The sequence below is a fragment of the Laetiporus sulphureus genome (genome assembly GCF_001632365.1).
Source record: "Laetiporus sulphureus 93-53 unplaced genomic scaffold LAESUscaffold_6, whole genome shotgun sequence".
Lineage (NCBI taxonomy): Eukaryota > Fungi > Basidiomycota > Agaricomycetes > Polyporales > Laetiporaceae > Laetiporus > Laetiporus sulphureus.
In genome coordinates, this window is record NW_024468515.1 from 182,701 (window position 1) to 207,199 (window position 24,499).

The following is a 24,499-nucleotide window of genomic DNA, read 5'->3' on the forward strand; positions in this document are numbered from 1 at the left end:
CAGTAGGCATTCCCCAGCCAATCAGATTGCTTATAACTGATTCCAACGTCCTGTTCAACTGGTCATACAAACCAGATTTCAATTGATCCACTATCCTTATAGCAGAGCGACGATGTGATCTGGTCCGTCATTCACTAGGATTTCTGCCTATACGAAATCAAGTCAGTCGTGCCACGAATCACGATCGAACCGGCCGCCGTCTTCGCATCATGAGCTAGAGAGAACCTCAGCACAGCATTTCTGCTGCGAGGAGCAGACTCTGCAACGGGCGGCGCTGTCTGGTCGCCAACTTGAACGGGAGAAGCGGGGTGAAGACGAGCGAACGCCCGAAAGCCTATCCACATTTAAACGCCGTAAGCCATGCAGAGTCTCGTCGCCTATGATGCTCACTTACGGATGCATCGGCAAAAAATGTCGGTCTCCGATCTGGGGCGGTAAGGCAGATGTACATAAGCAATACCCCTCGCAATACTACAATGTCAGGCAATGTCAGATAAAGTCAGACAATATGCAACGGCATGCGGTGGCCCCAGACCTACTCACGTCTGGCCAGGAACACATTATCTGCCCATGGCTGGCATTACCTGGCTGATATCCATTAGATAATTGCAGACATATTGAGTGTCTACTTTGATGTGAATCTGTGGATCCAATTGGGCCTGTTGACCTGGAAGTTTGCTCTAAATATTGATGCATATTCATGGACAACTGCTTTGAGATTGACTTCTTCAATTTCTGTAGCCACCATTGTATTCATCATCTCCAAGTCATCGCCTCCAGATTCAGATGATGTGCACGTCGCATCAGGAACGCGTCTCACGCAGATGGTGTTAGTTAGCGACGGACGCCCCGTCAAGTTCAACGCGTGACGTCACGCGTTCTTACTTGATCTCGCGACTTTACTACATCTCGTCGTTCAACACAAACGCGCACACTGCCGCGGGAAATATGCGTTGTTCGGTTAATTCTCTTGATTTTTATTGTTATTGCCTCATAAATGGCTCGACGTCCGACCCAGTGACATTCATAAACCACGCAGGTGTTCGCAACTCTGACGATGAGGTCCACCCCCTGCCAAGGCACACCTACCACTCAATGGTGCATTACTGACCTCCTTTGAAGTGTATCAAGAATTTCACAATGGGCTGCCTGCATCGGCAATGCCATGGAGCCTCGACGGCACGCGTAGGCTGGTCGAATACGCCATGGTCGTAGTACAAATCTGCTGCTGACTTCTGGGCTGGTGCATCCAGCCCCCTCAGACAACCTTTCCGTCTACCACCATCCTCGAACGCAACCTCAAGCTTCCAAAGCCACCTCAAGCTCTCGCTCAACCCCACGGCTCCCCTCCCCGAAGCAGCTTCGACCGCCTCCATCGCGTCGTCTTCCGCGATCGTCCCTGGTATCTCGAACGCGGCGCTGTTTATTCTTCTGGCGATCCTCGTCATCGTGTCTCTCGGTATCTGGTCCTGGATCCTCGTGTCCTACGTCCCTTCCTGTCTCTCTCGGCGTGCCGATCACGAAGAACAGCGCGTACGTGCAGAAGCATCGCTATGGGCTGCTCTTCTGTCGGCACTCCCCATCGCAGCATTCCCCTCTGCTGACGAGGAGAACGGGACACTTACGGCCATTGATGTAAATTTATCCTCGAAAGAAGTGCGTAGCAGTTGTTCGTCGAGGTCCGCGTGCTGATCATCCTCGTAGGTCCCGTCGATGTCCGATGTTGAGGAGCGCCAGCAAGTCCTCGCTCTGTCGTCTTCGACATCGCCTATCGCGGGCGTCTGGTCTGAAACTACAGCAGTTTCCTCTCCCCCTGAGGAGTCTGGAAACTCTGCAGAGAATGAAATCACCCTGGCTCCGAATGAAGTTCGTAATTATTTCTCACTGAAATGTGACATTAAACAACCTCTCTTCAGGCTCGATTGTGTATCAGTACAGAAGCTCATGCGCAGGATAAGTCTTCCTCGCTTCCGGCTCTGTCTTTAACCGTTCCTCCACCGCCTCACAACCTCCATCCATCCTTGCCTGCATCTACACCCATCGCGCCATCTCCGACTTCCCCGCTCTCTGTAGTCATCCCCCAAGATATGCCTCACCCACTCGCTCTAGCAGATGCGGCTGGCTCCACATCAATGTCGTCTTCTCGACCATCATATTATCGCGACAACCTCCCAAATGAACGGGACGACCATCCGCACAACACTCACCACTACGGCGAACTAAGACCCGCAGGCTCATATACCAACCCGACAATGAACTCGCAAACTGATAGCGCGCCCACCATGCTTGAATGGACCTCCGGTAACGTGGATCTCGAGGACGTGACGGTCCCATCCAGCCCCTCTCTCCATCACACCACGTCCATGGACGAGACATTGTCTTCGTTCACCGAGGATCTCCCAGCCAAGTGCAGCAAGACGTCCACTTGCCACGACGATGCCGACTGCGGCGTGATCATCCCATCCCCTTCATCGCTCTCGGAGTCTATCTCGTGGGACCCAGAGCTTTCTCGCTCGATCCAATGCCTCGGGCTTTGGATTGAGCAACAACAAGCTGCTAAGCAGAGCGGGGAGTCTACCCCAGAAGATGTGAAGACGATTGGCCTTAGCATCAGGTCAGCTTATGACGATGGCGCGAAACGCCACCAGGATGCTGCCGACGGAGAAGATGGACAGCTCCAGCAATACTCTAAACCTCTGCTCGAGGGAAGCTATTACTCTCTGCCAGCCATCAAGCCATACGTGGCTTACAACGACACCCTTTATTCGCTTTCCACGGATTCGATCGACGAGGACGAGGAGGCTATCCCGCGCGGCAATGCAATCTCCACTCTCATCAACCATCTGTACGCCGGCGAGCCTACGTGGAGTTCGGCCGCGAAGACCTTCGGTCCTGTCATCGTCGTTGACGAATGCGAGTCTGCCGCTGATTGGAGCGTGTCTGATGACTCGATTTGCTTTTCTCCTATGACCCCCGAAGGATTGGAGTACCTCTCCGAGCTGGTGCTAATAAGTCAGATGGAACGGCAACCTTTCTGACTCGCCATTAATCTCTATGCTATGATTCGCCATTCCATCTGCATATTATCTCCGTCCTGTACAGCGTGCCATATTCTTGCAGTCTCGTTATTGTGCTCTCCTTCGATTATCGTCATCGCCAAATTCACGTCTCGACCGTCTACTGTCCTCTCCTGCTACCCTCTCGACCTTGAATTGCCTTATGAATCCGACAGTTCCCTAGGCTCTTGAGTAGAAGACGGCTCCACGCGAACCTACTACTCTCCTTTTGCACAGGTGAATCTACACAACGCTACTGGCAACAACTCTCGGCCTTGGTCTCAAAATCTGCGAACGCAGCTCTCTCTGACTTCCATCACGCTCGTTCTGCAAATCGCCAGGCTTTGAATCTTGGCAGCTTTATATACCGAGGCATGTGCCTTCGCTCAGCGGACGATGTCTATGATTGATTGCGTCTGCTGCTTATGCCGATTTGCCGGTGTATTGTTCTCTCTGCCTATCTGGTGTCAGCCGAGATACTTTCTCGTTACTTGTGCCTCCCCCGAGACCTCTCGTCCTGCGATGACTGTCTCCTGACTTTTCGGCCCATCGATGCTACCACTACTGCCGCCCTTATATCCTCGTATGGCTGTTGCGTTCTTGACTCTCCACATCCTGCTGTCATGGCTATATCAGTCTTGCGTACTATGGGTGCCCTAAATGACTACCGATACCTGCGACGCTCCTGCTCTCATACTTGATCTCTTGTCTTCATCTCGTCCTCTCAGCCGTGCTTGCAATCGTATGGTCCGATCCTTTCTATTTTCGCTGTATTGTCTCATCTGTCTCTGGTCACTCGTCTGTTACAGCTGCCCACATGCTTCCCTGTCATAAATGCCGTTCTATCTCTTTCTCAGTATCTACTAGTACTGTATCGTACGCCGCATCCTTCGCTGTATTACTTAGTATCTCGTGTGTCTCTTGAATACTTTTACAGTCATCGATTCTTTTAAATCTCTCTGAACAAGCAAGCCGCCGTGGTTTCGACGCAAACGGTGGAGACTCATCGAATGGGTGAGTTGACCGATGCATTCGAATTGCTATACAGAGATTGTACGAAAATCACCCGGACACTCTATCGTTTGTGCACGCAGATTTCGCTTGTTGGACGGCCAAGCTCAAACCTGTAGGCGTATTGATGCGTGCAAAAGCTGTCTGTACAATCATGTATGCGTCCCGGCTGGCTATGGGCCGCACGGCGGACGCTAGGCGGATGCGCTTTCGAGGCGGGACGTCACGCGTTTGACCGCGGCCAACTCTCACTGCCTCCAGAGTCCAGGGCCCAGGCTGTGAGGGGTGCATGTGTCCTCCAGAGCTGCAGCTCTGACCTGAGTTGCTATGCACTCTCGCTCATAAACAGCAACAAGATGTCGGGTGCGGAGAGCCGGATTCCAGCTAGCAGTGCGATGGGTGGCGTAATATGGGCAGCAACTTATTATTTTCAAGCGCGTCGTCAGATCCGATTCGGCTATGTCTTCAGCTGCAGCGATGAGTGTGAGTGCAAGCGCCATGTCTGCGGTAAGCAGCAGCAACTTCCTCCTCACAAACCGTCGCACAGCAAATGCAGCAGTAGGATGCCGAGTTCACCGCGCTCAAAAAGAGCTCGCGCTTCACTGATGAGCTGCCGCCATTCACTTCGCTTATTTACACGAACATGCTGATGGGATACCACCTACAGATAACGAGGAGGCATGTATGAGCGGTGAGTTCGCCCAGTGCATGGGTGATGCGTACGTCCTCCAGACTTGCAGCTCCAGCCTGGACAAGTCTGGCACGTCAATGACCTGCATGACTGAATCAGACATCGCGAGGAAGACACATCTCAACCACGAATGTCACGGACGGCATCATGCATGGACAGCCGCCAAGTGCATGCCACTGTGAAAGCTTAGCACGTAGTCACGACATTCACGACATCTCAACACTCAGTGCAAGGCTTGCATTCGCATTCATAAAGGGTTGACATCTGCTATAGCACAAAGTACGTACTTTTTTCCTCTCTAATAACATGCCCGCTCTCTGTAAGCGTAGGAATAAGTCGTCACGAGCGATGAGCGACAGAAACCCCGACATAATGGGCGTACCTTTGGTCTCACTGCAATCCATGTCGTCTCTCGTCCACACGACACCTAAATCCAGGGCGGCCACAAAGCGTGCGCCTCCTCATCGCAAACCGGCGGCAATTTAATGCCGTACGTCTCACCAACCCACAGGGGCTCACAATTCACCGACTCAAACTTGCCATGCAATTGGTGCTCCGCATCTTGAAGAGCTTCCCATCCATGGCTCAGACAATCAATCAGCCCGATATACAGGTGTTTGACGCCAAGCTGCGCACGGTGCGGGAGGACCGAGTCTAGGATGATGTCAGAGTCACTATCTTCCCAGATGGCAATACGTAGTGTCGTCAGTGCGGGGCAGAAAGGCGGGCCGGTTGGCTCTCGGAAGAGTGTGAGAGCGTCGATGACCTTCGTCAGGCCCTCAATGTTGACGGACAGCGTCTCAAGCGCGGTCATTTGCCTAAGAATGTTGCGGACACGTTCAAGACCAGGCAGCCTGCGTGCATCCTGCTCAAACGTGCACAGGTGCGAGATGCAGGAAAGGGGAAGGATTCTTGACCAGTCGAGCCTGGTCCAATGCTCGAGGGCTCTGCTTCTCCTGACCTCAAAACGGAGACCAGAAGAGGCTCCAGTGACGATGGCGACGTGCTGCTGGAAATGCAGCTCCTTGGGTTGCTTCAGGGCATTCAACGACCAACTGGATACCACTTCTAAAAGTCGCTGCTCATCGTCATACCAATTCATGTTTTTGATCGAGACAGACAGGTCTCCATTTAGGCGAGCATCCTGGAAGATATAGTCGATATCATCGGTCCACATACGCTCGATCAGTAACCGGCGCAATCGAACGAGTGACACAGGCTTCATGTCCGCAGGCTCAGTCTCCGCTCCGACGTACCGGTCGACGTTGCTGTCAGCCACATATCGCAGGATGAGATCGACTAAGTTCGGTGTTCCAGCAAGCAAGCTGCGTACTTTGGCGCGGGATTTGGTTACATGGCATCTGTCGAGAGCCAACAATGTCAGTTTGGCGAACGCATTGCTGGGCAGCCAATACAAATGTGACAGTGACAGGCGTTCCAGACACGGGGTGTGACAGTCGAAGAGTTCGAATGATCCGTCTGGCACACTGTCATTGTGGCCATTTTGCAACATGAGAGACTTCAATGAGGGCACTGGCATTCCAAGATATTTGCTGTTTTCACAGTTAGAAAGGTTCGTCCAGTACAACTCTTGAATTCGGGAAGAATGCTCCACATTTTGCAGAGCACGCCCAACAGCATCTTGGCACAAGGGCTCGCTGCGAGCCAACACCTTGAGCGGGCCTTGGCCGGACCTCTCCAACAAGGCATGATCTTTATCATGCCAATATGTTTCAACGCCGTTCCAGAGCTCCCGGATTTCCGAGGCGATCTCTTTCCAATGATGGCAGACGAGCATGAGACCGACTGCTCTGCCCTTTTCAATCCAAGTTGGGTTCCAGACGGTCGTTATGTCATCGCAATGATAGTGTATAGATCTGTATTCAGCTAGCTTGATGGTGCAGGTCGTCACGAATATCTCCCTGAGCAATTCGGGAGGAAGACGGTTGATCGCAACGCGGGCATTGCGGTCGCGCCACTCAGCTTGAACCGCAGCGGTCTCGGCTGCCTTCAAGATTAGCCCTTCCAGATGCTTGAGCTATAGCCGTTACATCAGTTTGTTGAGCTAGATTGGGATCAAAGTTTACTGACCTGACGTGCGCTGTATACAATGAGGTCGCGATCAGTATGTATAACGATATGATCGGAGGTGGGTAGGGACGCACCGTTGGCGAGTGTCCCTACGCTCGAGCTTGGAAGACTGCATCTTTACCAAGTCCGACGCACTCAATTCTTCGAGCGAAGCTATATTCTTAACACGTTTCCGACGTGACATTGTCGGTGAAGTTGAGTTCGCGACAGCAATCTTCTACGAGGAGAGTCGAGGTGGCAATAGCAGGCGACGGGGAGCGGAAGTGGATGGATGGAAAATGTCTGAGCGACTGGGGATATATATATGCAGGATGGGACATGGAACGGATGTGACGTTGTGGCCACGGGTTGATATAGTGTGCGGCCAGGGCCACACGGTGGGGTTGGCTACTGTGGCAAGTGCTCGTGTCTATGATGACCTCACAGGCTATGGGACTGCAACGGCCACACTGTAGAATATGTGATGGCCGCTGGCGTGTTGAGTTTCTCGACTTGCGTGAGCTCGTCGTCCGCACTTATATAATGGGGCTGAAGACTCGCTCGGCATGCGACAGACTTTGAAGCTGCTCTGCAGCGGGAGCACTGGTAGCGAACCGGTACTACTAGGCGTGTGGGACATGGGGTGGGCAGAGCGAAAGCAGGTTGATTGCAGCTGAGGAGCTTGAGTTCGTTGCATTCAATTATTATGCAAAGGTTGTCCGAAGATCGCCCTGATGCTCGCCTGTGGAACGCGCTTTCGACGCGTGACGTCACGCGTTCAAGTTTGTTTTGCCGTGACGCACCGCGGCCAACTTGATCACGTCCACTGTGCAAATCGATTGATCAATCCTTGAGAATGTTATTCTTTTCTATGTGTCTGCCCGACGCGTATTCTTCATTAGAAGTGAGTTCATCGCTAGCTTTCCGCGTACGTTGTTCACCGCAGTCGCTGCAGAAATACTGGTTCCACTGGCAAGCCTCAGCAGTCCCTCATGCCTCAGGCCTCATTGACTGAAGTGTTCTGGTGTCCACGCATCCGATACATCTATCCTTGACTTCTTTACTCCACAATATGATAGGAGATAACGCGAAAGGGTCTGCCTTTGTTGATATCGACGTGATGCACGTTAGCTGGTCAAAAATGCCATGGTCAGAAATAGAATGTGCTGACTGCTAGGCTGGCAAGTACTACCAGCCCTCTCTCATACATTTCTTCGTCTACCGCCATCCTTGAAGTCAACCTCAAGCTCTCGAAACTCCTCAAGCTCTCCCTCAACCCCAATGGCTCCCCTCCCCGAAGCAACCATGGTCACCGTCTCGGACGCTTCGACTGCCGCCTCTAGCATCATCCCTGGTGTCTCTGAGGCGATGACGTTCGTTCTCTTGGCTCTGCTCATTCTGGTTTTTCTGGCTGTCTGGGTTTGGGTCTTTGTCTCCTATTCTTCCCTGTGTCTCTCTCGGTGTGCCGAACGTGAAGAACAACCTCGCAGCGCCACTGCAACCAGGTCGCTGTGGACTGCCCTTCTGTCGGTCATAAGTCCCTCAGCAAGCTCATACCTTGTCAAGAAGAATGAAGTCCGTAAGACTGCGGATGCGAATGCATCCTCGAAAGAAGTGTGCACTCGTTCTCCATTCATGGTCGATCGCTGATCATGCATCATCGCAGGCTCAGCTGAGCTCCGATGTCGAATCCTGTCAGCGATCCGATCTAGTGCCATCCCCTACCGCCTCTACCGCACACAATACTGCCAACAGGTCAATCTCGGTCATGAAAGAAGTAAGTAATCAGCCTTTCACTGAAGTGCGAAGTTAATCAGTACTTTTACAGGCTCAGTTATGTATCAATCCAGGAAGGAAGGAGCACGACAAGTCCTCGTCTCTGATATCGTCTTTGGTCTTCCTCCCAGACTGCCACAGCCTACCTGCTACAGGGTCCCTGTCCATGCTCGTCGCAATACCCCCGAATGCCTCACTTCCTGCTGTCTCTCCATCGCAAGCCATGCCCTCCTCCGTCCTCCCAGGCGAGGACGCAACCATGACACCATTCTCTAGTCAGTCATCGCATCTTCGCAACGACCTCTCCGTTGGACAGGACGCCGAAACTCTCAACGCCTGTATTAACCCCGACGTCGCAGAGAGCGAATCGGGGTCCAATCTGCGCCATTATCACACATCCCCTAAGACGGAACACACTAACAACGCTATGGATGCGACGGACGTAGTCGTCACGTCCACTTCCACTCTCCCTCGATCTACTACCTCAAACGAGACGTTGTCTGCATCCAACGAGAACCTCGACGCCAAGTGCCACAAGATTTCCACTTGCCACGACGACGCCGACTGCGGCGTGATAGTGCCGTCTGCCTCATCGCTCGCGGAGTCCATCTCGTGGGATCCCGAGCTTTCCCAGTCTGTCCAATGCCTTGGTCTGTGGATCGAACAGCAACGAGCTGCAAAGCAGAGCAGGAGGTCTTCCTCTGAATACGAAAAACCTACAAGTTTTGGCTTTCAAATGCCTTATGCCTATGACTCTGCGGCGAAGTGCGCGCTGGAGGCTACAGATGCTTACGACGATGAGCCCGCTCAGGAATACTCTAAGTCTCCACTCCAAGCAAGCTACGGTATTCTACCGACTACCAAGCCGAACATAGGTCACAACAACTCCTTTGATTCGCTCTCCACGGGTTCGATCAACACGAATGAAGAGTTTGTTCCGCGGGATAAGGCGATCTCGATTCTTATCAACCATCTATATACTGGCGAGCCTACGTGGAGCTCAGCGGCGAGGGCTTTCGGCCCTGTCATCGTGGTCGACGAATGCGATTCTGTCACTGATTCGAGTGTGTCTGATGACTCGACGTGCTACTCTCCTGCGACATCTGACGGGGCGGCGTACCTCTCTCCGAACTGTTGCTACTGAGCTGAACGAGGCAACAGCGCTGATTACATTCCATTCATATCCATGCTGCAATCTGCTGCTCTTATGCGTATCATCATCACAGTCTGTTGCAGCTTGCCATACTCTTGCGGTCCCGTCACCATCTTCTGATCCGATTTTCTCATCTCCGAGATTGCGCCTCTATTACCTGCTGTCCTACTCTGCTGCTCTCCCGATCTTGGGCTTCGCTTGACAATGTCTCTCATGCTCTCAAAAGCAACTCTCCGTGAATCTATGAGGCGACTCCTCTTGCATCAGTATCACAAGGCGCCAATGTCACTTTCACGAGGCGTCCAGCACGTCGACTCGACAGTTTCGCACGCCTTTCTGCATTCCAACTCTTGGCTGAGCTGTCGTCGGACGCTACCCTGTCCGCCAGACGACGACTACGATTTACGACTCCTGCCGGCATGTTACTATTCCCAGCATATCGCCACACTCCTCGTCATGTCCTCCAAACGAGGGGACGCCGAGACATGAAGCATATAAGCTTCATATACGCCTCGTTCGGTTGTTCGTGACCATTTTCGACACGACTTTTTGCCTCCAACACCTGCCTCGGTACGCGATGCTCTTGCCTGTCTTCCCAGCTTACATCTGCGCTTATATGTCGCCGACGAAACTGCTACCTCTTGTGTGCTCAATGCGCACCCCGCCCCATGTTGCAAGCACGTGCATCTCTATGTCTGTTTCCTCTCATCTTCCATCGGCGATATCTTTCTACCTGATCCTCCTGCCCTGAGGTTGTAGCTCTCGGCCTGCGTCTCATCTGCATCCACACCGCCCTGTTATGCTGCCATACTATCTGCCATTTCTCTGGATGTCCTTGATCAATCATTTTCACCGTCTTTATAGCATCGTTTCTCCTTTGGTCCATGTCCTCCGCTTTGCACTATACTACGTATCAATTGTCCAGAGATTAATGCAGAAATACTCTCTCGTTCATGCAAACCACCTGGCCTTTATAGTATTTGATGAAAAATGACTTGCATATCACGACTTTGAGATCGGCGTGATCTGCTATCTTCGTAAAAATGGCCGCATATATCTCGATGATATGTGCATACTTCCTTCAGCCACAACGAAACGCTGAGCCGTGCCCACCGCGGGCCCTAACGCCTAACGCCTATGTCTTCTTAGCGGCCTCGCCGCTTCAGCACACCCTCGCGCTTTCAGACTTCACCACCAACCTTCACGACCCTCCTCGCCCAGTCTTCTGCGCGGCACTCTTGGCCCCGTAACCGCGATAGCGAAATTCAGACTCCTTGCTCAGCGACGTTCGCGTATCCTGCAATCAAATGCCGAAATGCGGCGGAACACCTGCCAGGCCGACCAAGTTTGGTCGCGGCAGACCGGTGCGTGCCCATTTGGCAGTCCCGCTCTATCCTTCACCGGGTGCCGAGTGGGACTGTGTTCGGTTACGGCGCGTTGAAGCTGAACTTGCTTTGGGATGGGCGTACACCAGATTCAGCGCAAGATCGTAGTATGCGGAGATGGAGCGACCGGTGCGTTTTCATCTTCATGCGAGTCTATCTGGTATCGACAGGCTGGCGCTGACGTGTGTTCGTCACAATCCGCAGGCAAGACTTCGCTTCTGAATGTCTTCACTCGGGGCTGGTTCTCTGCCGTGTAGTGCGTCCGACCTCTGGCCACCCCTGACCGTCACGCGACTGAAACCTCGTCCGATACAGCGAACCGACCGTGTTCGAGAACTATGTACACGACCTCTATGTTGAAGACCAACTCGTCGAGCTCAGCCTTTGGGATACCGCCGGTATGTGTGGACGGCTGCCATGCAGGCCGTGGGGGGCTCAAGCACTGATACGCCCAGCTCGCGCTCAGGACAAGAAGAGTTTGACCGGTTACGCTCCTTGAGCTATGCCGAGACACATCTCGTCATGTTGTGCTTTTCGGTGCGTGCTGCGTGCTGGCAATATGCGTGTGCATTGGCTGACTGGATTGTAAGGTGGACAACCCGTCGTCACTTGATAACATTGAGCTGAAGGTAATCTCCAATGACCATCGACCCCGTTCGCCATCTCATCTATGCGCAGTGGATAGACGAAGTGCTTGAATACTGTCCAGGGGTGAAGGTACGCGCATACCCTCTCCTTACTAAAGCGCGTATACCGATGACCCCGCCTACATCCTGCAGCTCGTTCTCGTCGGTGAGCCACGCGCATGAGCTTCCCGAAACCGCGTGTCTGCATCCCTGACGTCACTAATTTTCCGCCTCAAGCGCTCAAGTGCGATTTGCGCGAGGATCGTATCACGCAAGAGCGGCTCGCGCGGTACGGCGCACACACCGTGCAGTACGAAGAGGGCCTCGCCGTCGCGCGCCGAATACGAGCATCGCGCTACCTCGGTGCGTCCCCCCCCTTTGCCTCACCAGTGAGGACATCGCCATCGTAGCTTCTGACCACTGCACCCGCTCCCACCAGAATGCAGCGCGAAACACAATCGTGGCGTCTCCGAGGTCTTCTACGAAGCCGCACGCGTCTCGATCAGCACCCGCGCCAAAGGGTCCGGCACCTACGGCGGTGGTGGCGGAGGATGCGTAGTTGCATGACACTTCTTGCCGGGCCCGAAATCATTGCGGCCACCATTCTATTCTGTTGCATACCCTTGTTTGATGATATCACGTAGCTTTCGTCCTTTTTCTTTACTCGTCTCCTTATTCTGGGTTTCGGTTCGCCTGTTGCTGTGATGTCTCATTTGTTTGACTTGCCGGTGCGCTAAAGTTGTCTCAAACGTATACGTAACGTACTACCATACACGTCGGACGTCTAGCCTAGTGTATCTTGTGTACTAACATACGTCGTGCATATCGACCATGTATCTTGTATTTCCTGCATCCCCCCGCTCGCTGGTGGTTATCTGGACAGCTACTTTACGGTCTCTCTTTATCATGCCTTTGCAATGGACTAATTATCGCGTCAATGCGGTATCGTTTCCCACCATGATGCCCTATTTCGCTCTTTTTTTGTCGTCGACGCAAGGAAGTATCCAACGCGTGAAATGATGAAAGAGCGTCTCATTAGCCAACATGAAGGTCTGTACTCATAACTACAACAATCGTCGAGATATAATATGTTCACAAGTCCACTCATCAGAAGTTCGCGAAGCCGGTCATCGCCTGTGATGAGAATCAGCACTGACACGACAAGATCGTACATAACGCGACACTCACAGGAGGCATGCCCATGGATGTACCATTTGGCATCACTGGCGGTGCCTGTCCTGGGAAACTGCCATGTAGTCAGTAACGATGTTACATGTAGTAAGCGCACAGGACCTCACCCGTTCCCTGCAGTCAGCATTAACCGGTTTCCAATCAGACCAGGGTTGATTATCGGCGCCTCTGCCTCCTGCTGCTCCTTCTTCGAATCTTTGACAGACAGCTCCTGTACCTTCTTCTCCAGCGCAGCCATCTGATAATCATGCATGTTGGTGACCAGATCAACTTTCATGCGATACAAGACGCACCCTCTCCACTGCTGTCCTCGTGATCTGAATCTTATATGGCATGTAGAAGTCGTTCAGGCCATGTTGCCATGAGAGCTCCTCCACGATGTCCGTCCGCAGGAGATCGAAGCATGTGTAGAGCATCGCAGCGAAGCACTCCTTATTGCCGATGTCGACGAAGTACGACAGGAGCTCCTCCGCGACGTCGATTGTGGCTGATGTCGCAGCTGTGATGATTGCGTCCTTATACAACTTATCCTGCTTGGAGAGTGCTATTGACTCTTCCCAGCGGGAGTTTTTCTGCCATCGACAGATTAGATAGTAGGTCAATAGCTTCAGCGCATCAAGTGCTAACCTTGTAGAGATGAGCTGCGAGTCGCCGGAACTCAAGCAGCTCGTGCTTTTCTAGGCGTTGTGCCAGTGCCACGTTGTTGAAGTTGTCGAAGCTGTCGATGGAATCCCGCAACGTCTTATAGTCCTCTTCCTCGATGAGGAGGTCGTTGTAGGCGTCGTTGACGGCCTCAATATTGAGCTATAATGATGATTGAGTCGGACGATATAGAATGCATGCTTAATGGAACACATACGTGCTGTACCGCGATGAGGTATGAACGGATGAGCGGGATGTGGTCGATTTGTCGGAACATCCTGACAACACGAGCATGGTCGATGCGCGGGATCAAGACCGTCAGCAAGTCTGTCAGAAGCGTTGGTTGCTCTTGCAGGTAGAATGTGAGAGCCTTGTAGTAGCTATGACGCAGTCAGCATATGCTACGTTACAAGAGTCACGGTACACGTACATTTCAATGTTGGCGACTCGGACGATTACATCTTTGAATTGATTGTGTTCCCATGCGTCCGCAGACCGCTCTATCATCGCCAATGCCGCGTTATCCTATTCGGACAGCATGAATAAATATGTCAACTGCCTAGGCATCTGGCTCACAAATTCATCGTACTTGATGTACAAGAAAACAAGTTCTGGCCACAGGTGTGCCTTCTCGGTGGCTTTGATGACCTACAACATTGCATGCTGAGTGCGCATAGATTGACGATACGAGGGAAGCGTATTACTTTCGGAATGTTGATACGAGAGACGAAGAGCTTCAGATGCTCCATGACTGTACATTCAATGTCAGAGACCGCAATAATCATGTAAAAGCCGAGAGGGGTATTCACGTTTCTCTGGCTTGTACTTGCTGTACAAAACGGATAACTCCGTGAAGATACCCATCTAGAGGACACGGGTGCCTGTGAGAGAACAATCCGTAGGATTTTGTAACAGCTTACATGCGCCCTTTCTAGGCTGAGTGCAGCCTCCAGAAGCACGAGGATTTCTTCGAAGTGACCACGACGTTCATACGCTCGCACAAGGGCTGAGAGCTCTTCCTGTGTGGGAGTAAAGCCCTGAGCCAAAAACACGTCCTGGTATGATATCACAACTTACTGCATGAACAACAATGTTGAGACCACAAATTTGGGCCAAACGGAACTCTCCTTTCTCCAAACAAGCAGCATGCACCTGCTTCCAGACCCTGTATATCGCTCAGAGGTGATGACAATCCGATGATACGCATATACGCACTGAGTATTACCAGCCTTCCGTGCGCTTTCAACGGCGGCTTGATTCTCGCCAAGATAGATGAGAGTTGTTGCCAGCCGCGCCCAATTAGAGATGCTGGTAAACAGCAGCTTTGCAGCTTGGTACAATTCGTCCTCGAAGCACTTCTCTCCAACCTCGAGGATGTCCGCAACATTGGTCATTGCCAGGAAATCCTCCATATCGTGCAGGCGGTCTGTCTTGGCATATGCATACGCCAGCTCCGTATCGATCTTTGGCTCACGGAGCGTTTTGCGTGCCATTTGCAGGTATCGAACAAGGTCGTCGTGCTTTCCTGCATGGCTAGCAATTTCGATGACATCTGCATAATTCGAAGGATCCTCCGCCTTGATGTAAGAGTCTGCAATCGACCAATGTCAGGGAGCTGCATTTAGCTCGATTCCGAGATCGCTCACCGATGGCATCCTTGATGCGCAATCCGTCCAGTTGGGCCTTCGCTAGCCTACTCCAAACCTCGGGCTTGTTGACCTTAGTGGCATACTCAACACCACGATCGAGAGAGACGATGTGCTCGACCAGAACGTTAATTGCCATGGCATGTTGCTCATACTTTTTGTAGACGAGGAATGCCTCTTCGTAGAGACCGTGGTCCGTCGCAATCTTAGCAATTTCAGCAACGTCATAGTTCTTGAGCTTGTCGATGTAGCCGACGACTTTGCCCTTGTCTGCGCGGATAGCAGTCAACATGAGCAGGTTTTGTAGGTTCCGATTGTCGCTGAAGGGCGACGGCTCGAGGATCAGCTTCTCCAAAAGTTCGATAAGCTCGATCGGCAGATCTGCTTGCAAGAATGCCTTGACAGTAACCGACACATCGTCTGGGTCCGTCGACTCCGGCAGCGCAGTGGCGATAACCTGCGTGGTGCCGCACGTCAGGAAACAACTGAGTAATGGAGCGAAACCGGTGACTTTACCTGGTCAATGAGCTGCCGACGGTGAATGTTGTCCGGTACGAGTACTTGTGCCCATAGCTCGGGTTGGCGACGCTTGACGAGGTATCGTGCTTGCTGCTTGAACATCGAATTCTCGTTGGTGATGGCAATGAGCTCGTCATCGCACAAGCCCTTGGCATATGCAATGTACGCCAAGTATGGATCCCGAGCCTCGCAGAACTTTCCTACGACCAGTGGTTCGTATAGCTGGAGCGGATGTTCAGTACAGGGCCAATTGACACGCAAAAGACATACTTACATTATTCTCCTTCAAGAATGTCTCGGGGTTGTTATTTGAGTCGATGTAGATCTTTGCGAGAGCATTGTACACGGCAGAATCCTGGCTACCCTGTTGCACCCGGGCCTCCAACCAAGGGAGGATCAGCTTCAGTCTGTTCCTGACCTCAACCTCATGAACGAGCTCATCGATAGGGAAGTTGCCCGGGACGGAGGCCAAGAGAGACTTGATCGTCGACTCGTCACAATCGACGTCCAGGAGGCCACCAATGACTTGCGGTGTCCGGACCGAGTTTACCCGCTGTACGTATACCTCGATAAAGTTGATCAGCCCGTTCTGGTAGAGGTATAATACAAGGTCATGAACGAAGTCGAATCGGTCGCAGACAATGATGAGAGGGAGCTGGTCGGCGAGCTTAGCCTCCTTGAGGAAGTTTTTGACTTTCTCGGGGCTATAATAGTTGCTCTCCCGGCAAATGCGCTCTACTTCACGAATCTGGCCCGTACGCGTTGCGGCCTGGATGTACTTGAAGTGGACCTCCGGGTCGGTGCTGAGGTTAACGATTGAGCCCAAATAGTAGTAAAGGCCTTGACGGCGATTTAGAACGCAACAAAAACGTATTACGCTGCCAACTCACCCTCAAAGCTCTTGAACGACTCGAACATCTCGATAAGCTTGACTGGACCGAGGATGTCAGAGTACTTCGTGGCAATCTGAATGACAACCTGGAGATTCTGCCTCATGTTCACGCGCAGCATTTCTTCCATGCAAGCCATAGACTGCTCCGTGGTGAGTCGACTGAAGTAATTCACCAGCCACTAAAGCACAAAGTCAACCAGATGCTCAAACTGTTGTGCACCAGAAGTAACGTACATCCGTCGGGAATGCGCTAGCATGCACTATGACACGTTTGATATCGGCCAAATCCTCGTAGTGTTCGAGAGCCTGTATGGGCCTGGTAAGCGGACGATAGCGAGAAAAGCGAGCATGATACAAACCCTCTGGAGCAGACCAGCTTTCTCGCACAGGTTGGCAATCCGTGGGCGGTCGTAGTGAGTGAACATCTCGTTTCCGAGGATGGCATCGGCGACTTGAGGCGCATGCACGAGGTTCATCTCCAACAGACGTGTCTGCAGATGACCTTGCTCCGGTTTGTTGTCTTTCAAAGCATCTAGCAGGAACGAGGTCGCAGGCTGGATCATGTTCTGAGACATGAAGATGTCTACCACCTGTAACAGCTCAGTCAACCTGAGCCTGAATGAATTCCGCGTTGAGGACGTACTCTCTCAACGTCAACCAGAGGACCATTCTCGTCATTCGCCAGCTGCATGGCGAACTCGGCACCCTTCTCCGGGTTAGTGCGCATGACATGTTGCAGTAGCCCAATGTAGTCTGGGGTATACCCGACCTTCTTAGCATACAACACAATCTTGTCCGTCTGACCGGTCTCTGCGAAACAGGCAACGACCTTGTTGGGCACGTTCGCACGCAGATATACGCTGAGTGCAAGAGTCATGTCGTACAAGCGAACGATGTCACCGAGTTCCTCGCTGCATGTGAGCTATAAGAGACGTCGTTAGCTCACTGTACGAGGACGTGATAGTAGGCATACTTTGTTCTCCTTGAGCCACTTCTCCAACAGCTGCTTCCTTCCCTGCTGGAGGACAGGGCGAGCAAGTTCGACGGATTCGAGGTGGTTCAGCTCGCCCTTCTCAAGCAGGATACCAAAATACTGAAGGATCGGCGAGAGGCCACCCGGCGGTGCCGGAGCCTGCTTGAAAGACTCGATGACTTGCGCAGTACGAAGAATACCCTAGAGCAAGCAGTTACATGGGAACAAAATCTCACGTCTCAAGAGGTTGCGTACCCTTGGTGAGTTCGCAGCGACCTTCGCAGCCTCACCAAATTGGCCGCTCTGGAACAGTTGCTGATATTGCTTGATGTACAGGTCATCTGCACCGGGCAAATTAGCTCTGCTGGCGAGCTTGAAAGCGAGTTCGGTATTGTTGAGGGTCGTCAGAATGTATGGGATGATGGTCTGCTCGTCGACATTGACGCTCAGAACCTGACCCTTCTTGTTAACACCAATGATACCATTCGTTGCCTCGTGCTCAGCTGTGACGAAGATGGTTTCGCCGGAAATGCGGTTCATGTAGATGCACGCGCCGGACTCAAGATCATATAGATGGATGAAGCCGTACTTCGTGACGAGGTAGACGATGCCATGCTTCTTCGACACCTGCATCGCAACTGGGAAGTCGTTCGTCGCCTCCGGTGGGAAGTATACGTCCACTGCCTTCTTCGTGAACGGGGGATCCGGTGCTTGATGGTCGATCTCCACAATATGCAGCTTCGCGCCCGTCGCCGTTCGCACCGAGAATGTGAACAGCTTTGTCGGCTTCTGGTGCCCATCCAACTTCAATTCCGCAAACGCAGCCGCGTGCCCCTCGATGGGCTGGCTGACACCCCTCTCCCTGCTGTACAGTTGGATGGATCCCTTCACCTTGAACGCAGATGGATTCGTCGTGTTGCCCGAAATCCCAATGAGCACGAGCCATTTCTCGTCCGCCGACGAGCGATAGTTGATAATCTGTGCACCAACCAATGTTGGATGCCGGTCGAAGATCTTCTGGGGCGGAGACGTCGCATCGGTCATGGACCAGTGGTATACCGCAGAGTCGGTGACCATGCCGATAGTCGAGTCTGAGATCCATTTCCAGAATACGACGTCTTCATTGTTGACATGCGACTTGACTTTCTGCTTGGTCTCGAGGTTGAAGATCTGCAATGTTCTACCCGCTGTGATGCAACATTCGTGATCTCTCTCTGTGCAAGTATGTCGTCTTCACTTACCCTTCAGTGCCAGAATCTTCTGGTGCGGGTGCATGATAGCAGAGTCCGCGGTAATGGGTCTACGTAGCACATTGTTGGCATCCGCGAGATCGATGATAACGACTTGGTTCGTCTCTCCGACTTTCTCTCGTACACAAATATAGTGGTCGGACTCAAGGGTCAAGGTCTACGTGTCACGCCTGCAATGAGTGTCCACGCGTTCTTCAATTTCGGTCGTGCGTACCTGGAACGAAATGGACGCCGGCTGCACGCCAATCGCGGAGAGTTGAAGGTGCTCGCAAAACGCGATGGGCTTGGAGATATCCATCGTTGCTGCAAGACGATAGTGAAAAACACGTCGAGCCCGTCAAGAGCTGCGTCCTACAGCAGTGGTCGTGGTATGGATATGCCAGTCGGTCTTCGGTTTACGTGTGTTTACCGCCCATGCTGCAACGTCACATCGCTATATTTTGAAGTCTACTACAAACATCATTATCAAGGAGAATCATGCCGCTACATTCCTAGTATCCAAGACTGTTCAATACGGCATGCCGAACATCATGCCCTCTGCCAATGGTACGAACGTTGACGCAATATGGTATGTATACAAGTAACATGATGTACGTAGAACGTGCAAACGGACACTACTCCTCAGCCAGCGCCAGAGCCTGCTCGATGTCCTCCTCTTCCATCAGCGTTGATGCAGGAACGGCATTGCCGAAGTATATTCGTTGGCCAATGATGACTTGAGAGAGGTTGATGCGTAAATCGTGAAAGCACTTCACTGATATCTCCAAATCCAAACTCACCACAATCCACGGACAATTGGAATACTGAGCAAATCTTGAATTGCACAGGAGAGTTCTGGACGAAGAAGTACGCTGTCCTGCAGGCTTCGGTCAGGATACTCAGAAAATGTGAGACCACTGTCGAGGCTCACTTGAACGCGTCTCCTCCTACCCATCCAAGCAGCGTTGACAGCCGGAAGCCATACAACGACCGTTGTTTGTGATTGCTGCAGAAGAGAAGTCTGAGCTCGCAATCAAAGAATACGATGGCAATATCCTCCCTACCTAATAACCTGCGGTATCGGCAGGGTGCTCTCTACTCCAAGTGCAACAAGCCCGAGAATGAAGATGAATATTTCGGAGCGACCGAAGATGAGGAAGAGTATCGCTTGGCATAATCTATGCGAAATATGATGAACGCCAGAGATATTGTAGACAAGCTACATATGCCTACAGGAAGCCGGCAAGGAATTCAAGGTATTGAGTGTAAGTAGGCCATTGCCAGAATGCGAACGGCCTCGTTGACGCGCCTATGTTCTCCGAGCTTGTACGCGGACGGTAACGTATGCAGATATATAGCAAGGCCAGCTACATGTACCGATCCGGTCAATAAGCACGTGGAATAAAGAAGCTGCTGAAAGCCCTAGAGACGTAAAGGGACTCCGTGTGACAAAAGTTCAGCAGCAACCGCGATGAGGCATCCTGCAAATTCGCATCGGTGGTCATACTGCAGCCGAATAGCATCACGTATGAAGCTTAATCCGACAGATTGGTTATGAACCTGCCGACATTACGGGCGCGTTACAGGCGACAGTGATGTCCGGTAGCGGAGTGGTGCCATGGATGCGATGACGTGCGTGAGGCTGAGCCCATCCATCACTGGTCCAATAGCTTTTGGAGTAGATTCTGCCTCGGTGCTCACCTGGGCAAGGATCATCAATAGTGACTGCAGCAACAGGGGGATCTCAAAGCGGCTCCCTAACCAGAAGAAGCATCGCGTGATGTTCGCCAGCAACCTGCGCGGTCTCAGACGTCAATGCACAACACGTCATAATTTTGAAATGCATCGCACAGAATGGCGCAAACGTCGCGAGAGAAACCTGTCGAGTCTCTGCAGCAAAGTCAGCTCATTTCCATCTCGGGTAAGACCGCGGTTGAACGCACTTTTTGCCAACTATTGAGTATGCCTGGTCCGCATAGACAAGCGGAGGTCCAACAGCCATGCCAATAGAGGCCAACGCAGACAGCCATGCTGGAACCATCGTGGACACTCGAAGACGAAAGCAAGTACCGAGCGAGTCGCTGGCAACTGGCGGTGCGCCCGATGACCCCGGGTCCGGCGCCACAGCGCAGTTCCTTGATCACGAAGGAGCGACAGCTACGTCGGAAAAGACACGCTGACTCAGCACGTCTACCCTTCGATGATACTGCGCCTTACGTATATGCGGATGGCCTCAGAAAGGGGAGGTCCTCGTTTTGGAAGTGGACGCCCTCTGGACGGGTATCCTAGCTTATGTCAGTCAGCTGAGTATAACACAATCGTTCCTCTATTAAAGTACTCAAGTACTCAAGCTCAAGTACAGTACTCAACGTTCAATATGAGGGGCGCCAGCGGACAAAATTATGTGAGCTTAAGATTTGGACTATTTTGATTAGAATCGGCTCGTTTGTGCTTTCGCGTTGTGGCGTACGCTTTGGCACCTGATGTAAGCGGCTTGCGCTTACAGTTAAGACTTGTGTTTATGACGCGCGCTTGTGCTCAGGCTGCGCCACCAAATATATTCCTTCATTTCCTCTCACCTCCGTGCCTACAAGTGCCCAGGTGTTCACTGCGCAGAGCCCACCTCCTCGATTCCTCTCTCAGTACTTCCCCTCTACCAGCCCAAAATGACATGATAGACCAGGCAGCAGAATGACAGTGGCGGTGGAACATGCACATCAAGGACACTGTGCGTGGTTGAGATCTGGATGTTCTGTAAAATAGAATGGTCTGATGGGATTCTGCTGGCCGCTAGTGTAGTTACACATCCTCCTGAACAATACAGGCATGTTCGCAGTGTCTGCCTCTCCTGCAGCATCCGTGAATGGCCCGGATCCAATGTCGGTCTCTCTCATAGTGCTGGGTGGTGATGCCTCAAAGATGCAGCATCGAGAAACCCCAGGTCATGCACTGTACATGGCTCAGAAACATGAGACAGGGCCGCTTTTGCTCTGCCAGTTGAGCAGCATCACCCGTTTGCGTGTGAAGGGTGCTCTAGCAGGATACATGGCCGACGGAATGGCTCGGAATGGAGATAGTGGTGCAAGCGCGCCTGCGTGACTCATGTGACAGATCGGAACATGCCGAAATGCGTCGTGTCAATCAAAGCATAAGCATAATCAACGACCATAGGCGAATAATCCTTTTTGAGGTGCATATATACACAGAAACGTGCCGAAATCAATGCGCTATCCGATTTTAACACCTAACTAGGTGAGCATAAACCGTCATTCTCGTTATCTCGAGCACAATATACTTTTGTCCGCTCGGGCGCGCCAAAGTTCAACGTCACTAACGTCAACGTTTGGCGTTCTGATTGGTCGTCACGCCGAACGAACCACTTGTACCAAGAGACCGCTGTGTCTGATACAAAAGTTCATGCCACGGTACTAGCAACTCGAATCATGTTTCGTCAATGTCTGAGCCGCCCCGTTCAATTCGCAAAGCATATTCGCGCGCGACGAGATACCGTCTCCCGAAATATGTATTGCACTCAAGCGTCGCAGAAATTTGACTTGGTAGGCACCTTCGCTAATTCAGAGCGATCTCGCCAATGTCGATGCATAACTTTGCAGATGAGATTCCCTCCCCTGCCGAATCTCAGCGTAACAGAGTCGTATCATATGAACATAGGCACACTCGATCCTTCCCGGCTGTCCCCGGACGACTACCTGCACCTCGAGGGCTGGTCCTGCTTCGTTCACGACCGGAATTCCCTTGTCCGGGGAGACGGTATTGACGAGTGGACACCGACATATAAACAGACCGATGAAATTCTCTTCTCGCCCTATTACGACTGCTTGTCCTACGGACTCAAACCATCTTTCATACGTCCTTTCCCTCCCAATACGCGCGGGTTTCTGTATTACTCCTATCCTGCGGCGGGGTCGCGCGGGATCGAGTACGAATTCATGGGAGAAGTCCGTTTCCGCCTTTGCGATCATCCCAGCCTCGAATCTTTTTCTCAAGGAGTAGACCTCCAGGATCATGCCTGCTGCCCGATCGCATGGCGCATCCATTCACTAGACATCGCTGCGCTGCCAGAATACGCAATGTTACATCAGATGCTTGTACGAGATGGATTAGTTCACCCATTGGGGATGGAGCATATGAGATGGACAAGGGCTTATGACCCTCAATTCCGGAAATTCTGGCAGGTTCCACCCAACGCGATCTACAACATCGATGACCCATTCTGTATCGACCTCGCTGACCGCGACAACGTGTTGTGGGTGGTGTACGAAGATATAGTGTACAAACTGCCGATGAAGACTAGATTTCTGGATATGAGAAATGGGCAATCGTTTGCGCCGTATCGTGGTAAGCACGTCCGCCAATGCAATTCGATCTCAGTCGTCGAATGACAGCACGAGTTGTAGGCACTATTCTCGTGAAATTCGAGCGATCGACTCTCCCTGAAGATAAGGGTTGGCGTACCCTTCTCTTGCGCGTCGTGGATATCGTGAAACCTGTCAAATGCGTCCTTCCCGCGTATGATGAATACGTGAGTAGACCGACATTAGGACAACTGCTACAGCGAGGTGGCCGTCCCATCAAATTCAGATGCGATTCTGAGAGATCTTCATCGCAAGCCGCCTGGACATGCGAGTTTCTTTATGGATACGAAGATGATGTCGAATGATCTTTGCGATGATTTATGCGGCTCATGTATGTACAAGGAATACAGTGAGCCACAAAACTGTTGCAATGTTTGCAACAGTTGCATTGTTTGGCTTATATCTCAGGAATTAAAATCGCTAAATATGCAAATATATATATCATTAGAAAGCCTATGATATGAACTTTCAAATGGCACCTGAATGAAGTAACTTGGTCTACTGGTTGGTGAGATACAAAATATTCTTTACAAAAGATGCATTGCAACAGTTTTGTGGCTGACAGTTTTAGATATAAAAGTTTCCAACTTCAGTACTTTGTGTAGCCTCCCTTTGCCCTCAACACAGCTCTAACCCTGTCTGGCATACTGTCAATTAAGTTCTGACAGACAGAAGCCTCAATACCATTCCATTCCTTCTGTACCCTGTCCCAAAGGTCTGCAATTCCTCCAGGTGCATTTTCAAATGCTGCCAGCCTTCTTTTGAGATGGTGCCAGAGGTGTTCTATGGGGTTGAGGTCTGGATACTGTGCAGGCCATACCATAGTCTCAAACCCATGCTCCTCTAGCCACTTCCTGGCTTTCTTGCTGGTGTGCTTGGGGTCATTGTCTTGCTGAAATACCACATCCTCCACAGTTTTACCCTATTCCTCTATGCTATTCTGAAGTTCATCCTCCAGAATAGAAACATAAAGGTCAGCATCCATCTTGCCATCGATCTTGCAGGCATATCCAATCCCTTCCCAGCCCATACACCCCCACATCATGAGGCTTCCTCCTCCAAACTTGAGTGTCCCTTCCACCAGCCTATCACTGAGTCCCTCCCCTGGCTTCTTCCATGCCCATTTCCTCTCATCTGACCCTAACCTGTTGATTTTGGTCTCATCTGACCATATAACCCTCCTCCAGTCCTCCACAGTCCAGTGCTGATGGCTAACAGCAAAGTCCAGTCTTTCTCTCTTATGACGCTTAGAGAGAAGGGGAC

At 51.8% G+C, this 24,499-nt stretch overlaps 10 protein-coding genes across 10 annotated transcripts; 6 read left to right on the forward strand and 4 right to left on the reverse strand.

The window, feature by feature from the left end:
- Window positions 1–1,165: 1,165 nt before the first annotated feature.
- Window positions 1,166–3,038, forward strand: LAESUDRAFT_810227 (uncharacterized protein; the record flags this gene model as incomplete). The annotated part of the gene is made up of 4 exons (XM_040914198.1): window positions 1,166–1,185; window positions 1,254–1,656; window positions 1,705–1,866; window positions 1,917–3,038. 4 exons carry the CDS (start codon window positions 1,166–1,168, stop codon window positions 3,036–3,038), a joined length of 1,707 nt encoding a protein of 568 aa, XP_040767628.1.
- A 1,127-nt stretch (window positions 3,039–4,165) lies between these two features.
- Window positions 4,166–4,996, forward strand: LAESUDRAFT_463998 (uncharacterized protein). Its single transcript, XM_040902575.1, has one exon. It carries the CDS (start codon window positions 4,226–4,228, stop codon window positions 4,715–4,717), a length of 492 nt encoding a protein of 163 aa, XP_040767629.1. The 5' UTR covers window positions 4,166–4,225; the 3' UTR covers window positions 4,718–4,996.
- Window positions 4,773–4,952, forward strand: LAESUDRAFT_722040 (uncharacterized protein; the record flags this gene model as incomplete). Its single annotated transcript, XM_040908122.1, has 1 exon — window positions 4,773–4,952. One exon carries the CDS (start codon window positions 4,776–4,778, stop codon window positions 4,938–4,940), a length of 165 nt encoding a protein of 54 aa, XP_040767630.1. The 3' UTR covers window positions 4,941–4,952.
- A 2-nt stretch (window positions 4,997–4,998) lies between the features above and the next one.
- Window positions 4,999–6,913, reverse strand: LAESUDRAFT_463993 (uncharacterized protein). Its single transcript, XM_040902574.1, has one exon. The coding sequence runs from the start codon at window positions 6,554–6,556 to the stop codon at window positions 5,186–5,188; it is 1,371 nt and encodes a 456-aa protein (XP_040767631.1). The 5' UTR covers window positions 6,557–6,913; the 3' UTR covers window positions 4,999–5,185.
- A 1,026-nt stretch (window positions 6,914–7,939) lies between these two features.
- Window positions 7,940–9,748, forward strand: LAESUDRAFT_747900 (uncharacterized protein; the record flags this gene model as incomplete). The annotated part of the gene is made up of 3 exons (XM_040911494.1): window positions 7,940–8,442; window positions 8,495–8,605; window positions 8,657–9,748. The coding sequence occupies exons 1-3, from the start codon at window positions 8,110–8,112 to the stop codon at window positions 9,746–9,748; spliced, it is 1,536 nt and encodes a 511-aa protein (XP_040767632.1). The 5' UTR covers window positions 7,940–8,109.
- Window positions 9,729–10,198, reverse strand: LAESUDRAFT_722042 (uncharacterized protein). The gene has a single exon (XM_040908123.1). It carries the CDS (start codon window positions 9,970–9,972, stop codon window positions 9,772–9,774), a length of 201 nt encoding a protein of 66 aa, XP_040767633.1. The 5' UTR covers window positions 9,973–10,198; the 3' UTR covers window positions 9,729–9,771.
- An 866-nt stretch (window positions 10,199–11,064) lies between these two features.
- Window positions 11,065–12,335, forward strand: LAESUDRAFT_711769 (uncharacterized protein; the record flags this gene model as incomplete). The annotated part of the gene is made up of 10 exons (XM_040906863.1): window positions 11,065–11,121; window positions 11,232–11,271; window positions 11,347–11,398; window positions 11,458–11,540; window positions 11,609–11,679; window positions 11,733–11,771; window positions 11,821–11,859; window positions 11,922–11,934; window positions 12,006–12,131; window positions 12,208–12,335. 10 exons carry the CDS (start codon window positions 11,065–11,067, stop codon window positions 12,333–12,335), a joined length of 648 nt encoding a protein of 215 aa, XP_040767634.1.
- A 438-nt stretch (window positions 12,336–12,773) lies between these two features.
- Window positions 12,774–19,269, reverse strand: LAESUDRAFT_694380 (clathrin heavy chain 1). The gene is made up of 24 exons (XM_040906197.1): window positions 19,096–19,269; window positions 18,873–19,038; window positions 17,887–18,818; window positions 17,632–17,832; window positions 17,302–17,580; window positions 17,018–17,248; window positions 16,893–16,964; window positions 16,657–16,837; window positions 16,041–16,606; window positions 15,764–15,988; window positions 15,248–15,704; window positions 14,817–15,192; window positions 14,679–14,766; window positions 14,522–14,620; window positions 14,411–14,465; window positions 14,306–14,352; window positions 14,178–14,249; window positions 14,032–14,126; window positions 13,819–13,981; window positions 13,587–13,763; window positions 13,253–13,531; window positions 13,067–13,197; window positions 12,957–13,014; window positions 12,774–12,902 (listed from the first exon to the last, which is right to left on the reverse strand). The coding sequence occupies exons 1-24, from the start codon at window positions 19,177–19,179 to the stop codon at window positions 12,876–12,878; spliced, it is 5,061 nt and encodes a 1,686-aa protein (XP_040767635.1). The 5' UTR covers window positions 19,180–19,269; the 3' UTR covers window positions 12,774–12,875.
- Window positions 19,270–19,299: 30 nt separating this feature from the next.
- LAESUDRAFT_722046 (uncharacterized protein) lies at window positions 19,300–21,100 on the reverse strand. Its single transcript, XM_040908124.1, has 9 exons — window positions 21,078–21,100; window positions 20,804–21,017; window positions 20,712–20,750; window positions 20,562–20,655; window positions 20,094–20,227; window positions 19,925–20,038; window positions 19,792–19,866; window positions 19,661–19,737; window positions 19,300–19,596 (listed from the first exon to the last, which is right to left on the reverse strand). The coding sequence occupies exons 2-9, from the start codon at window positions 20,899–20,901 to the stop codon at window positions 19,496–19,498; spliced, it is 732 nt and encodes a 243-aa protein (XP_040767636.1). The 5' UTR covers window positions 20,902–21,017; window positions 21,078–21,100; the 3' UTR covers window positions 19,300–19,495.
- Window positions 21,101–22,474: 1,374 nt separating this feature from the next.
- LAESUDRAFT_756119 (uncharacterized protein) lies at window positions 22,475–23,541 on the forward strand (the record flags this gene model as incomplete). Its single annotated transcript, XM_040912125.1, has 2 exons — window positions 22,475–23,219; window positions 23,279–23,541. 2 exons carry the CDS (start codon window positions 22,475–22,477, stop codon window positions 23,539–23,541), a joined length of 1,008 nt encoding a protein of 335 aa, XP_040767637.1.
- Window positions 23,542–24,499: the final 958 nt, after the last annotated feature.

What these genes read in the sequence shown, in the direction of transcription:
- LAESUDRAFT_463998 (XM_040902575.1), top strand. Translation starts at nt 4,226, where the DNA reads ATGCGTCCCGGCTGGCTATGGGCCGCACGGCGGACGCTAGGCGGATGC.
- LAESUDRAFT_463993 (XM_040902574.1), bottom strand. Translation starts at nt 6,556, where the DNA reads ATGCTCGTCTGCCATCATTGGAAAGAGATCGCCTCGGAAATCCGGGAG.
- LAESUDRAFT_722042 (XM_040908123.1), bottom strand. Translation starts at nt 9,972, where the DNA reads ATGAGAGACATTGTCAAGCGAAGCCCAAGATCGGGAGAGCAGCAGAGT.
- LAESUDRAFT_694380 (XM_040906197.1), bottom strand. Translation starts at nt 19,179, where the DNA reads ATGGATATCTCCAAGCCCATCGCGTTTTGCGAGCACCTTCAACTCTCC. An exon ending in GAAGATTCTGGCACTGAAGG is followed by an intron (nt 18,819 to 18,872) that starts GTAAGTGAAGAC and finishes GTTGCATCACAG; the next exon opens with CGGGTAGAACATTGCAGATC. An exon ending in TCAGCCTAGAAAGGGCGCAT is followed by an intron (nt 14,466 to 14,521) that starts GTAAGCTGTTAC and finishes CGTGTCCTCTAG; the next exon opens with ATGGGTATCTTCACGGAGTT.
- LAESUDRAFT_722046 (XM_040908124.1), bottom strand. Translation starts at nt 20,901, where the DNA reads ATGGTTCCAGCATGGCTGTCTGCGTTGGCCTCTATTGGCATGGCTGTT. An exon ending in TACTCAATAGTTGGCAAAAA is followed by an intron (nt 20,751 to 20,803) that starts GTGCGTTCAACC and finishes ACTTTGCTGCAG; the next exon opens with AGACTCGACAGGTTTCTCTC. An exon ending in CGCGACGTTTGCGCCATTCT is followed by an intron (nt 20,656 to 20,711) that starts GTGCGATGCATT and finishes GAGACCGCGCAG; the next exon opens with GTTGCTGGCGAACATCACGC.